The sequence below is a fragment of the Leopardus geoffroyi genome, chromosome C1 (genome assembly GCF_018350155.1).
Source record: "Leopardus geoffroyi isolate Oge1 chromosome C1, O.geoffroyi_Oge1_pat1.0, whole genome shotgun sequence".
NCBI lineage: Eukaryota > Metazoa > Chordata > Mammalia > Carnivora > Felidae > Leopardus > Leopardus geoffroyi.
Genome location: NC_059328.1, coordinates 42,190,252 through 42,202,323, shown reverse-complemented (window position 1 = coordinate 42,202,323; position 12,072 = coordinate 42,190,252). Strand labels below are relative to the sequence as shown.

Below are 12,072 nucleotides of genomic sequence, written 5' to 3'. Positions count from 1 at the left end.
TTGGATTACACAGTTAAATTGGTTCATTGTCATAGGACTTCTCAAGGCCATTAATTTATTAATGTTACTGTGATCTTTCAAGAGCATTAGTGTGTGAGTCTTTGATCAGGAAACTTTTTTCATGGAGCATATTGTTTTAAGGAAATGCCTGTTTCGGAGACTTTTCCTAGAGCTGATCTCCATTTTTCCACATCAAGAGAAATGTGATTGGGCTTGGCTTGAAGTCAAAAAAAGACCTCCAGGGAAGAAAATCAAGTAGATCTCCTTTGGATTAGGGGTAATCTTACCTGGAGTTCCTCATTATGCAAATAGCTCAGCAATGTTCTCATTGCATCTGCTGGGTCCCACCCAGAACAAGGGGTATTTATTTAATAGATATAAAACTGTTAGGGTCTTTCTGTTTGAGTAAGAGGTGGAGAGATTGTTATTACCCTACAGCCTGGTGGGAAGCAGGTGAGTAGGTGAAATGCCCCCACAGAAGGGAGTGCTTTGTGGAAAGACCATAAAGATGGGGTGGCAGGCCTGCTCTAGTGAGCCAGTAGCAAGAAAGAAAAGAGACTAGGGCTGTTAGCTCAGACTGAACAGTGACCTTGGGGTTTGGAGTGGAAAAATCTGCTGGGGTCTCTCCAAGTCTGTGGATTATGGAAGTCCTGAGCTAAAGTTTGACCAAATTTTCAACCAAATCTAGAGGAGAAGCCTATGAGTCAAACTTGGTTTATACCTCCGACCCTACCCTGTATTGGGCAGAGTAGTTAGGGTTTCTTAATAACTTCTTGTCTTTCAGGATAAGATTTTAATAGTATTTAGTCCATACTTTAAATAGTATTTAATCCATACTTTCATTCAGTCTTTACTTAGATTGACATTTTCAAATCCTAATACTATGTGTAAATTAGAAACAAGAAATTGTATTTGGCCTGTGAACAGTGTATATACCATGTGGAGAGAGGGACAACCATGGTACTTTATACAGAAGGGAACCAAGAGGAATTCACCACCTCTCTTTTTATCAGATCATCAGGAATCAGATTTGCTGATGTGTCCTAGACGCTGTTTTGCTTTGTTTTTTTTCCTTCTAAAATATGTTATCTTTTTTTTGAATACAGCCCAAGCCTAGTACGCCACGTCATGCCACTCCCCAGATCCGTAGCCGAAACCTGGCTGCCCAGGAGCCAGCCAGCGTACTGGAGGAGGCCCGGCTGAGGTGACACTGCTCGTGGGCCCCTTTTAGATAGGCAGAAATGGGACTCTGCTTTCATTCACATAAAACAAATAATTTGTGGGGTGCTTGGGTGGCTCAGTCAGGTAAGCGTCCAATTCTTGGTTTTGACTTAGGTCGTGATCTCACGGTTTCCTGGGTTCGAGCCCTGCATCCCTGCTTGGGATTCTCTCTCTCTCTTTCTCTCTGCCCCTCCACCACTCGCACTGTCTCTGTCTTCCTCAAACTAAATAAATAAAACTGAAAAAAAAATTTTTTTTAGAAAAACAAGTAATTTGTATTCATTTGTGTACATAATAAAGGTAGGGAATAAAATGAACATGTGTGTTTTAGAGAGAAGAAACCCTTCAAGTCTGGGTGAGCTAATGTGGACAGGTTCTTGAAAGAGTAACCTTCCAGTCTACTGCCACCCCTTGCTCAGGGATAAAAGGTGACTGATGAGTCAGAACACTGCTTCTCAGTTTTGGTACCCTTTAGAACTATGCAGGCACCTTTTCAAAATACATAAGCCTAGATCATCAGAAAACAAGTAAATCAGAATCTCTTGTGGGATGAGGTCCATCCCTATGATTTGGGGAAAGCTCCCCATGTGATATGTACCCATAGTGAGAACCTATGAGTTAGCTAATTTGGGTGGAGAAAGGGATTATGAGGCAAAATGAAGAGATTTGAGAATGAAGGCATTCCCATGGATTTGTGATTGGAGTTTCATGTGGAAACTGTAGATAATCCTTTCCCATTTGTTACTGAGTATATGGTGACATATTCCTGAAGTCCTCCTTTTCCTTTATTTATCACCAATTATAGGCTGCATGTTTCTGCTGTACCTGAGACTCTTCCCTGTCGGGAACAGGAATTCCAAAACATCTACAACTTTGTGGAGAGCAAACTCCTTGACCATACGGGAGGGTGAGTCCTGCTGAGGCAGATAAGACGGTCAGGGGGAAGGCCCCTGCTAGCATATACCATCTCAGGTGGCACAGTCAACCAAATGGTCTCTCCCCAGTGTCACAACAGGCAAAATCATTGCTCAAACTTAAGGCTTCTAAAGCAGCTTTTGTTGTCCATGCAATTCGATAGGAATAGAAATTCTGTCTTTCAGAGAAAATGAAAATACAGCATTGCTTGTAGAATGAATGATTCTGTATAACCAGGTCCTGTTCTGACTAGCTTCCAAGGATGGCCCTTATTGACCCCATCTCCACATTTTAGGGGTCTGGGTCCTTCCCTTAGCACATATCCCCATACCTCTAACTGGCAATAGTGTGAGGCAGCTGGCATAGACCTAGCCCACAGGTCCTCCTTTCTTGCCATAGGTGCATGTACATCTCCGGGGTCCCTGGGACAGGGAAGACTGCCACTGTGCACGAGGTGATACGCTGCCTGCAGCAGGCAGCCCAAGCAAATGACGTTCCTTCCTTTCAATACATCGAGGTCAATGGCATGAAGCTGACAGAGCCCCACCAAGTCTATGTGCAAATCTTGCAGGTGAGTAAAGCTGTTTGGGTTTTTTGGAAAGTACAGTTTCTTAGTGGCACATGAAAAAGGAAAGGTTTACTTAATTTTGTGCTTATTTCTATGTTTATGATGTGCCAGGTGTTGTCCTTTGTATGAGGTAGCATGGGCAAAGAAGGCAGGGACATCAGGGACCTTAAAGTCTAGGGGCTGGACATGAATTACTGCAAGCCAGGACTTATTAATATGGCAAAAACTGTTTGCACACAGGAGGTACTGTGGCAGACTGGAAAAGGGATTAGAGGTAGCTGGAGTTTGAACCTCACTCTCGTATTCATTAGTTGTTTTCTTGGAACAAGTAATATCCAGGTATAAACAGTCATGCCGTAATGATTTTGAAGAGGCTTCTGGGACCAGCCTGTGGCTCATTTGCATTCCAAACACAGACTCTGTCATCTCTTTTGGTACCTTCTCGTCCCCCCAGGTTAAGGTTGAGACTAGACTGGAAGGCAGAGTTTAGGATACTAAAGTCCTCAGACTAAATTGCTTCCAGACTCTATTGCAAATTTAACATCAAGCTCAGGGGAGTAAAATCCTTACCATTTACCACACCTACTTTTCCCGCCATTGCAGAAGCTGACAGGCCAAAAGGCAACAGCTAACCATGCGGCAGAACTGCTGGCAAAGCGATTCCTCACCCGAAGGTCCTCTCAGGAAACCACCGTGCTGCTCGTGGATGAGGTACGGAGGTCCCCACGGGAGCACCGTAAAAGTGGCATGGTACTTGACTGTGGTGTTCCAGGAGCAAATGCTGGGTTGTGGGGGGAGTCCTGCCTCCCTTCTTTCATCCTTCATTCATCTGAGCCTGTTCTTTGGTGGTGAGAGGCATGTATCCACGGACTTCCTTGCTGCTTTCGTGGTGTGACCCTAGAAGCACATGCAGCTAAAGCAGGAGTAACAGAGCTTCACTCTGGGCCCTGGCTCTGTGTCTATGCTTGATCTTGACATCTCTCTCCATTTACTGGCAGCTCGACCTTCTGTGGACTCAGAAACAAGACATAATGTACAATCTCTTTGACTGGCCCACTCACAAGGAGGCCCAGCTTGTGGTCCTGACCATTGCCAACACAATGGATCTGCCAGAGCGCATCATGATGAACCGGGTATCAAGCCGACTGGTAGGTCCTAAGGCTGTTCTCAAGCTGTTCTTACAGATCCATAAGCTGAGTTCTAAAAAATGAATACACAGAAAACTAAAGTAAATGAGAAAAGTACAAAATGTGATTTCTGAAATTCTTACATTTAAATTAAATATGTCACCATTGCATGATTTTCCGCAAACCCCATCTTCTTGGTATTCTACCTGGGCACTCTTAAACTGCACAGAGCCCTAGGGTCTAATAATTTATTAAAAATATTGAAGCACTCAGGGTGCCTGGGTGGCTCAGCTGGTTGAGCATCCAGCTCTTGATTTTGGCTCAGGTCATGATCCCAAGGTGGTGGGATCGAGCCTCATGTCAGGCTCCATGCTGAGTGTGGAGCCTGCTTGAGATTCTCTCTCTCTGCCCCTCTTCCACTCATGCACTCTGTCTCTAAAATAAAAACTATATATATACACACGTGTGTGTGTGTGTGTGTGTGTACATATATGTATGTATATACACATATAAGCACTCACCCCTGCCAGGCAGTGTTCAAGCATGGAGCATAGCAGTGAACAAGGCAGACACAGCCTCTGCCCTCACAGACCTGGTGGTTCATCAGGAAGCACAATATCAAGTACTTACAAGGGTGATGAGTGAAGCCAGGAGCTGTGCCTGTGCTTATTGTAGAGCCCAAGATGGTCACAACCACTGTAATTAGAGCACCTCTTCCTTCATCTACTTCTAAATGATTCTGGTAGAGGGTTGCCTGGGCAGCTCAGTCGGTTAAGTGTCTGACTCTTGGTTTTGGCTCAGGTCATGACCTCACGGTTTTGTGAGTTTGAGCCCCGCATCAGGCTCTGTGCTGGCCGTGCAGAGCCTGCTTGGGATTGTCTCTTTCCGTCTCTCTCTGCCCCTACCCCACTCATGCTCTATCTCTCTCAAATAAAATAAATAATGGTTCTGGTAGAATAAAAGTTGTTTTAAACAAGATGAAAAAATACTTGAGAACTACTGTTGCCCTGCAGGATACCACTGGCCATTGTCAGTAGTGAAAGGAACTGGAATCTGTGGCGTTCCCAGGGTGAAATGTGTCACGTGTTCTATGGGACTTGGGAACCAGTTTGGGAACTTGAGGGTGGCTGTCCAGCAGGACTGTCAGAGTGGGCAATTAATGAACTTATTCGTCTATTATCTTGTCTTCCCCAGGGTCTTACCAGGATGTCCTTCCAGCCCTATACTCACAGCCAACTGCAGCAGATCCTAATATCCCGACTCAAACATGTAAAGGCCTTTGAGGATGATGCCATCCAACTGGTAGCTAGGAAGGTAAGTCACTTTCAGGGAGCTCCTACTTGCACCTACAAACCAGGCGGCAAGTCTTTGCTGAGCACCTGCCTTGTGTTAGGTGCTCTGAAGATGAAGAGAAATTTAGAAAGTCCTATAAAAATAAATACCAAAAGTAGAAACAAAATTGGGAACAATTCCTTAACCTTCTTGTATAATTAATTAGCAGGCTGTGAGTGTGGTGGGCTTATATACAAACGAAGATTAATTGATTCAGGTAACAGGCAGCTTTGTATAATGAAAAGGGTTGTATAGGCAGTCAGGTAGCAAACCTGGTTTAAGTTCTGGCTCTAATACTTAATAGGCATTGGAAGGTTATATGAAAGTTACTTAAAAACTTCCTGAGCGGGGCGCCTGGGTGGCGCAGTCGGTTAAGCGTCCGACTTCAGCCAGGTCACGATCTCGCGATACGTGAGTTCGAGCCCCGCGTCGCGCTCTGGGCTGATGGCTCAGAGCCTGGAGCCTGTTTCCGATTCTGTGTCTCCCTCTCTCTCTGCCCCTCCCCCATTCATGCTCTGTCTCTCTCTGTCCCAAAAATAAATAAATGAAAAAACAAAACAAAACTTCCTGAGCCTTAGTTTTCTTTGAAAAAATGGAAATAATAATAGGAAATAATAAATAAATAAATGGGAATAATAAAAATAGGGAATTAAATGAGATCATGTCTGTAATGTGCCTAGTAAGGTACACACTCCAGGATACCCTAGATACCTGGAGGGTGCATCCCTCCAGGATGTGAGGTATTGGACATGCACATCCTCCAAGCTCACTGGGAGAATGCCAACCAAGACTATTCTCCAAGGCTGCTGAGGAATAAAGTAGTTTAAATGTCTGCTTCAAGCTAAGTGCAAGAAACCACACATCCACAGCATTTCAGCACTTAAAAGAAATACAAACTTTTTTCTGGTTCTTCTTGGTTGAAATGATCTGAATTCTGAGTGCCTATAGCAGCACATGTAATGCCAGCTCAGAGCTGGGTGCTGGGGTCAGAGGCAAGCCAGATACGGTGCTTGTCTCTAAAGTTTGCTTTCCAGGAGCAAGATCCTCAAAGTTACCATCTAACCTTTCTGTTAGGTAGTTTTTCACTTTTGCTATCATGCACTTTCTAAAAGTTCTTTCTCTCTCTCTCTCTCTCTCTCTCTCTCTCTCTCTCTCTCTCTCTGAAGGGTCCTTTTTTCTTATGCTGTTCTCTTTATTTGAGGTTGTCTTCTCACTTTTCCTCCAAGATGCTTTTGTCTTTTGAATTTAGTCTCTGTCCTGCATGGTTGGAGACTTTCCTCAGATGTCTTGGTTGTCCACTCTGATGTATGAGTAAAGATTAAAAAGCTTTTGGGAGCGCTGAGCACATGAGTGGGGCTTGTTCTCTGGGAGCTTCACTGTGGGGTAATCTGATTGGGCCAATTTCAGTATCTCCAGTTCTTTCCCATTAGGATAGGCAGATGTCCCAGACTGGGTGTCCCAGGTCCTGCCTGGAGGGCAGTATTCTGGGAGTGGGGGAGGTAGGCTGGAGTCAGAGAGGGCAGAGGTCTTCAAATCCAGCATGCAAACAGTAACCATTTATATCTAGTGAGGGACATCCCCTCCCCTGCAATAATACCTAGTGTTCCCTGGTTCAGAGACTTTTTATCTTTATTTGAGAATAAATCTCTGAACTCATGCCATGGCAGAAGAGGGATAATCTCCCAGGCAAAGAGTTTTATGGAAACAGTACATATTACCAAGGCACAAAATTTTCCTACAGAGCCCTAAAACTTCCTCAGTGGCCCTGATGTTTACCCAGCAGCATGAAATGGGGGAGGGATCTAGGGCAAGGGTTAGCAAACTTTTTCTGTGAAAGGCCAGGAAGGAAATGTTGTAGGCTTTTTTTCTAATGGTCTCTGTCACCACTATTCACCTCTGCCCTTGCATCTTGAATGCAGCCATGCACAGTATATTAAATGAATGCTCACAGTTGTGTTCCAATAAAACTTTTTAAATGTACAAAAATGTATGGCAAGCTGTAGTTTGCTGACTCCTAATCTAGGGCATCAATTTCTTAACTTTCAACCAGTCCTCCTTATTTTAGCCAAACATCCCTCTTTACCTCCAGTTCCAGTATCACTATTGTCTGAGCATTTTGAAGATATATAGTGTAACTTCGATTCATTCTTGGATTCCTTAATACTGGCTTAGGAATTGGCTTTCTCTGGTCTGCAGAGTCAACCACTACTCTGCCAACTTACAGAAATTATATCCACTATTCCCCCTGTTGCTTCCCATCCTTTTAGGGTTCTTGGTTTCACAAGGCATCGAATTTAGATGCTTTTTTTACTCAAAACTCTTGCCTGTCATTTCAAACCTCTCTTCCATTTCTTTACACATAAAGAAACAAGTGTATCTGATGTTCTGTATCTTACCTGAGTCTTTGTGGATCTAATCCTATTGATTACTGTTTCCCTGCATATGTGCCCTTGTTTCCTTATTTCTGGGTCTTGAATTTTTTTTTTGTTTGTTTTGTTTTGTTTTTTCTATTGTATGCTCATGTTCCTTAGGGCTTTCTCTAAGAATTGAGGACTGGGTTGAAATTAGTTCATTTAGAATTTGTTTTGTTTTTCCTTCTGTCAGTTACCAAGGGCCACTATCAACTGGGACCGTTTTTAAACAAAATTCTCCACTTGAGGTTTTTAGGAGACACAACAGAAATTTGGGCTTCAAATCCACAGGAAGGCTTGTAGTTATAGGTTGGTTTTTACACCTACCTAGCACCAAGGTCTAAACAGGCCATTTTTCTTGCCATCTCTTGCATGATGGGTCTTTCATTCACCCTCATGCTGAGGCTATATTGGAGGTAACAGCCCAAGTTTATACAGGGTCTTCTGTTAGATTCCATGTTGGATGGGCCCTAGCTTTTCTTTCGTCTCCTGCACCCCAGAGCAGTTAAAAAAGGGGATTTATGGTCATCAAAGTTTGTGGATAAGAACTGGGCAAGAACTGCTTTGGGTGTTTTCTTGCTTTCCAGGGTCACCTGTTCACTTTGTTCTTTGTTCTTTGAGGTAGCTCTTGAGTCCATGTTACAAGCCACTACACGGTGCTGCTTCACAAGGCAGTGGGAATGGTGATTGGAGGGAAGAAGTGATAGGTGGAAACATCCATGGGACATCTTTACCAACTAAATGGGAAATTAGAGAAAGGAAGAATATAAACTGATACTCCTGTTCTTGTCTTGGGTTACTAGAAGAGTGACCTTTAGAATGTCTTAAATTTGCATTCTGGAAACTAATATACACAAAATATTTAAAGACTCCTATAATCTCACTTCCCTCAAGTGACTGCTTTTAATCTTGGTGTGTTGTGTATTTATATGCCTATACAATTTGCTCTTTTAAACTTAACATGGAATTTTGGAAGGAAGTAATCATTTCAGGATGTTGTCAGGCAGGACATCGTTACCTGTGATTGTTGTTGGGCAAGTGGTGGGGATTGCTGGCCAATATTGGAATACTGAGATCCTTGCAGGCTGCAGAGTCCAGGAATTCCCTCTGTGAAATTTAAAGTGCAAGTGGCTTTCTGAGTCAGTTTGGCAGAGTACAGGATTCCCTGTGAAGGGAATCTGCATGTGGAAAGAAAGGAGCAACAGCGGAGTTGTTGGCATTGTGGGTTGGTCTGATTCATCTAACCACAGAATCCTCTGTGTCCTTCAGCTTTGTGGCTCCCTTCCCTCTTTTTTTTTTTTTTTTTTTTAAGTTTTATTTATTTACTTTTTTGGGAGAGAGAGCATGTGCGCATGTGCCACATGAGTGGGGAAGGGGCAGAGTGAGAGGAGACAGAGTCCCAACATAGGGCTGGAACTCACCAACCAGGAGATCATGACCTGAGCTGAAGTTGGACGCTCACAGACTGAGCCACCCAGGCGCCCCCATATCCCAAATTTTAAATAAAGCTGAGAATCCCTGCCCTTTCCATTATGGATTTATCTGTAAACCCAAAATAAAGGTTTGGACTAAAGGAAGAGTCCCAGGTACGTTTTAGTAATTTATACCCGGGCTTCCACCAGGTTCCTACTGGGTCTAAGTACATAACATCAGGCTTAAGCCCATTCCCAGCACTGCCTTTCCTTTTTAGCTGAACACAGAACCTGTTGGTTTTTCTCCTGGGCTGAGATGGTAAAGGGACCTCAAGGAATAAAATATTCCCTCTTGTAGGTAGCAGCCCTTTCTGGAGATGCACGACGCTGCCTGGACATTTGTAGGCGTGCCACAGAGATCTGTGAGTTCTCCTGCCAGAAGCCCGACTCCCCTGGCCTGGTCACTGTAGCCCACTTGCTGCAAGCAGTAGATGAGATGTTTTCGTCATCATATATCACTGCCATCAAGTAAGTTGCTTCTAATGGATGTGGATAACAATATTGTACGATGATTATGTAACTTGATAAGTGTAGCTGTAAAGGCAATTATATTACAATATACAAATGTTTCAGAGTAACACATTTGTAAATCCTAAAAATACATAACGTTATATGTCAAAATGTATTCAGTGTTTTAAAAAGTAAGATTCTTTTGCTTCCTGACCCTGGACCTTCCTTGGAAAACCTCTGGAGAGGTCCACATTCTAGGAAGGCCATAGAAGTTTCTAAGCTTTTACTCATTCAGAACTGCATTTACTGAAGACACTGTCCTTTTCCCTCCCTCCCCCACTTCTTTCTTTCTTTAAGTAGGCTTCACACCCAGTGCACGGCCCAGCATGGGGCTTGAACTCACGACCCTGAGATCAAGACCTGAGCTGAGATAAAGAGTCAGACGATCAACTGACTGAGCCACCCAGGTCCCCCAGACACTATCCTTTTCTTAAGGGGCATAGTCTACAGAGAAATAGAAATGCAAATCTGGGACACCTGGCTGACTCAGTCAGAAGAATGTGTGACTGTTGATCTTGAGGTGAGATCAAGCCCCACATGGGATGTAGAGATTACATAAATAAAACTTTAAAAAAAATAAAAGAGGGGCGCCTGGGTGGCTCAGTCAGTTGGGCGGCCAACTTCAGCTCAGGTCATGATCTCGCAGTCCATGAGTTCGAGCCCTGCATCAGGCTCTGTGCTGACAGCTCAGAGCCTGGAGCCTGTTTCAGATTCTGTGTCTCCCTCTCTCTGACCCTCCCCCGTTCATGCTTTGTCTCTCTCTGTCTCAAAAATAAATAAACGTTAAAAAAATAAATAAATAAAAGAAAAAATAAAGAAATGCAAACTTCGTACAGGAGGAGAACTGTGACCACTTACTGAGTGAAGTAAAGTGCTATTGGACTAGTCCTCTTACACTGGATGATACACTCTGCTCATGAAATGAGTGTGCTGGTATATTTCCAGATACAGTTGCTGTGTTGCCTGGCTTCCGAAGTGGCATTTTCTATATCATTTTGAAACTTTAGGGGGTAGGAGAAAACTTGCTGAATAATATAGGAGAAAGTATTTCCCAGTTTTTTCTTCTCTTTTCTCTAAAGACAGAAAAACTTAATATTTGACTTTTCTCTGGGCTGGTGGTATAGCCACTTATGAGAATTCACATCTCATTTTCTTTGAGAAACTCCTCTGTTCTGGAACAGAGTTTCCTGAGAGCCATACTTGCTGAGTTCCGCCGATCAGGACTAGAAGAAGCAACATTTCAACAGGTAAGTGATTTTTTTTTTTTTTCCAAATCCTTCTAGATTTTGGTTTTGCCGTTTCCTAAATGGGTGGGAATTTCAATCACTGTGTAACAGTTAGTCTTTATTTGTGCCAACCTGTTATGTTACAGAATATCAGACCAACACCTATTTTTATGTGATATTTTTATTTAGTTGTATGAGAAGAGACCTTTAGCAACTGGTTTCTGCATATTAGATTGAAGGAGTACTATGTGCCAGATACTGTTTTAGGAGTAAGAGATTTAAAGATGAGTAGGAACAAGAGATATTGCCCTAATAAAGCTTGTGTGGTGGGGATAAGGCTCTCAGAATGACCCATTTTTTTCTTTAATTTTAATTTATTTATTTTATGTGCTAGAGAGAGAGGGCGAGGGGGCCAATGAATATGAGCAGGGGAGGGGTAGAGAGAGGGAGAGAGAGAGAATCTTAATTTAATGGAAAATTCCATTTTCCAGAGCCCCATATGGTGCTCTATCTCATGAACCATGAGATCATGACCTGAGCCCAAAATCAAGAGTCTGACACTTAACGAACTGAGCCACCCAGGCCTCCCCAGAATGACCCATTTTAAAAACAAATTAGACCAATCCAAACCTCCTTTGAGCATAGTTTCAAGTGTATCAAGTAAAAGGAATCACTAGGGCATGTACCTTAAGAGTTCTGTTGAAAACTAGTGTCCATAGGTAATGAGCTGCCTTAAAATATTATTGAAGGTGTTTGAGTGTATACCTGGGAGTGTATATGTTTGTGTGTGTGTGTCACTATGTTTTAGACATACAAATGGAGAGGTCAGGAAAACATTTTCCTTCCAGCTATTTCTTTACTTCCTTTCACGTTTTCTTTAAATTCTGTTTTAAACATTTAGGTGTTGGTTATGTTTGCCCATTATTGTTCTTCTAGGGCCTGAGACAGCTCTTCTGTAGAAAGCAGCCTTCATTTCAGTTTGTAAACATTTCCTGAACATCTGCAGTGTGTCAATCCTGTGATGTGATCCAGGAACCCTGAGCTGAATTGGTCAATATCCCTGGCTCCTGAGAAGCTCCCAGCCTGGATGGGAGTGGGGGTTGGGGTGATTTATAAATAGAATAAGAGTGACCAGGAAGTGCTTCAGACTTGCCTGACACACTGAGGCGCTTTAGGAATCTGTTTCCCATTATCTTCCTGCCTGTGTTGTGCAGCATTCTTCCTGGGCCTTTCTGCTTTTCCAGAGGTCATGCTTTAGTACCTGTGTGCTATTATCTGCTAAGGAAAATA

The 12,072-nt window shown here is 43.1% G+C and overlaps 1 protein-coding gene across 7 annotated transcripts in view; it reads left to right on the top strand.

The window, feature by feature from the left end:
* Positions 1–12,072, top strand: part of ORC1 (origin recognition complex subunit 1) — a 32,551-nt gene that overhangs the window by 19,704 nt on the left and 775 nt on the right. For 5 of the 7 annotated variants that reach the window (XM_045477408.1, XM_045477412.1, XM_045477410.1 and 2 more), the window contains 8 exons: positions 1,107–1,204; positions 2,027–2,128; positions 2,536–2,707; positions 3,308–3,415; positions 3,703–3,852; positions 5,026–5,145; positions 9,345–9,514; positions 10,716–10,803. In XM_045477408.1, coding sequence (XP_045333364.1) covers positions 1,107–1,204; positions 2,027–2,128; positions 2,536–2,707; positions 3,308–3,415; positions 3,703–3,852; positions 5,026–5,145; positions 9,345–9,514; positions 10,716–10,803 — 1,008 coding nt within the window. Of the gene's footprint in view, positions 1–1,106; positions 1,205–2,026; positions 2,129–2,535; positions 2,708–3,307; positions 3,416–3,702; positions 3,853–5,025; positions 5,146–9,344; positions 9,515–10,635; positions 10,804–12,072 lie in introns of those variants that run through there. The other 2 variants (XR_006712303.1, XM_045477411.1) reach the window with 2 other exon arrangements.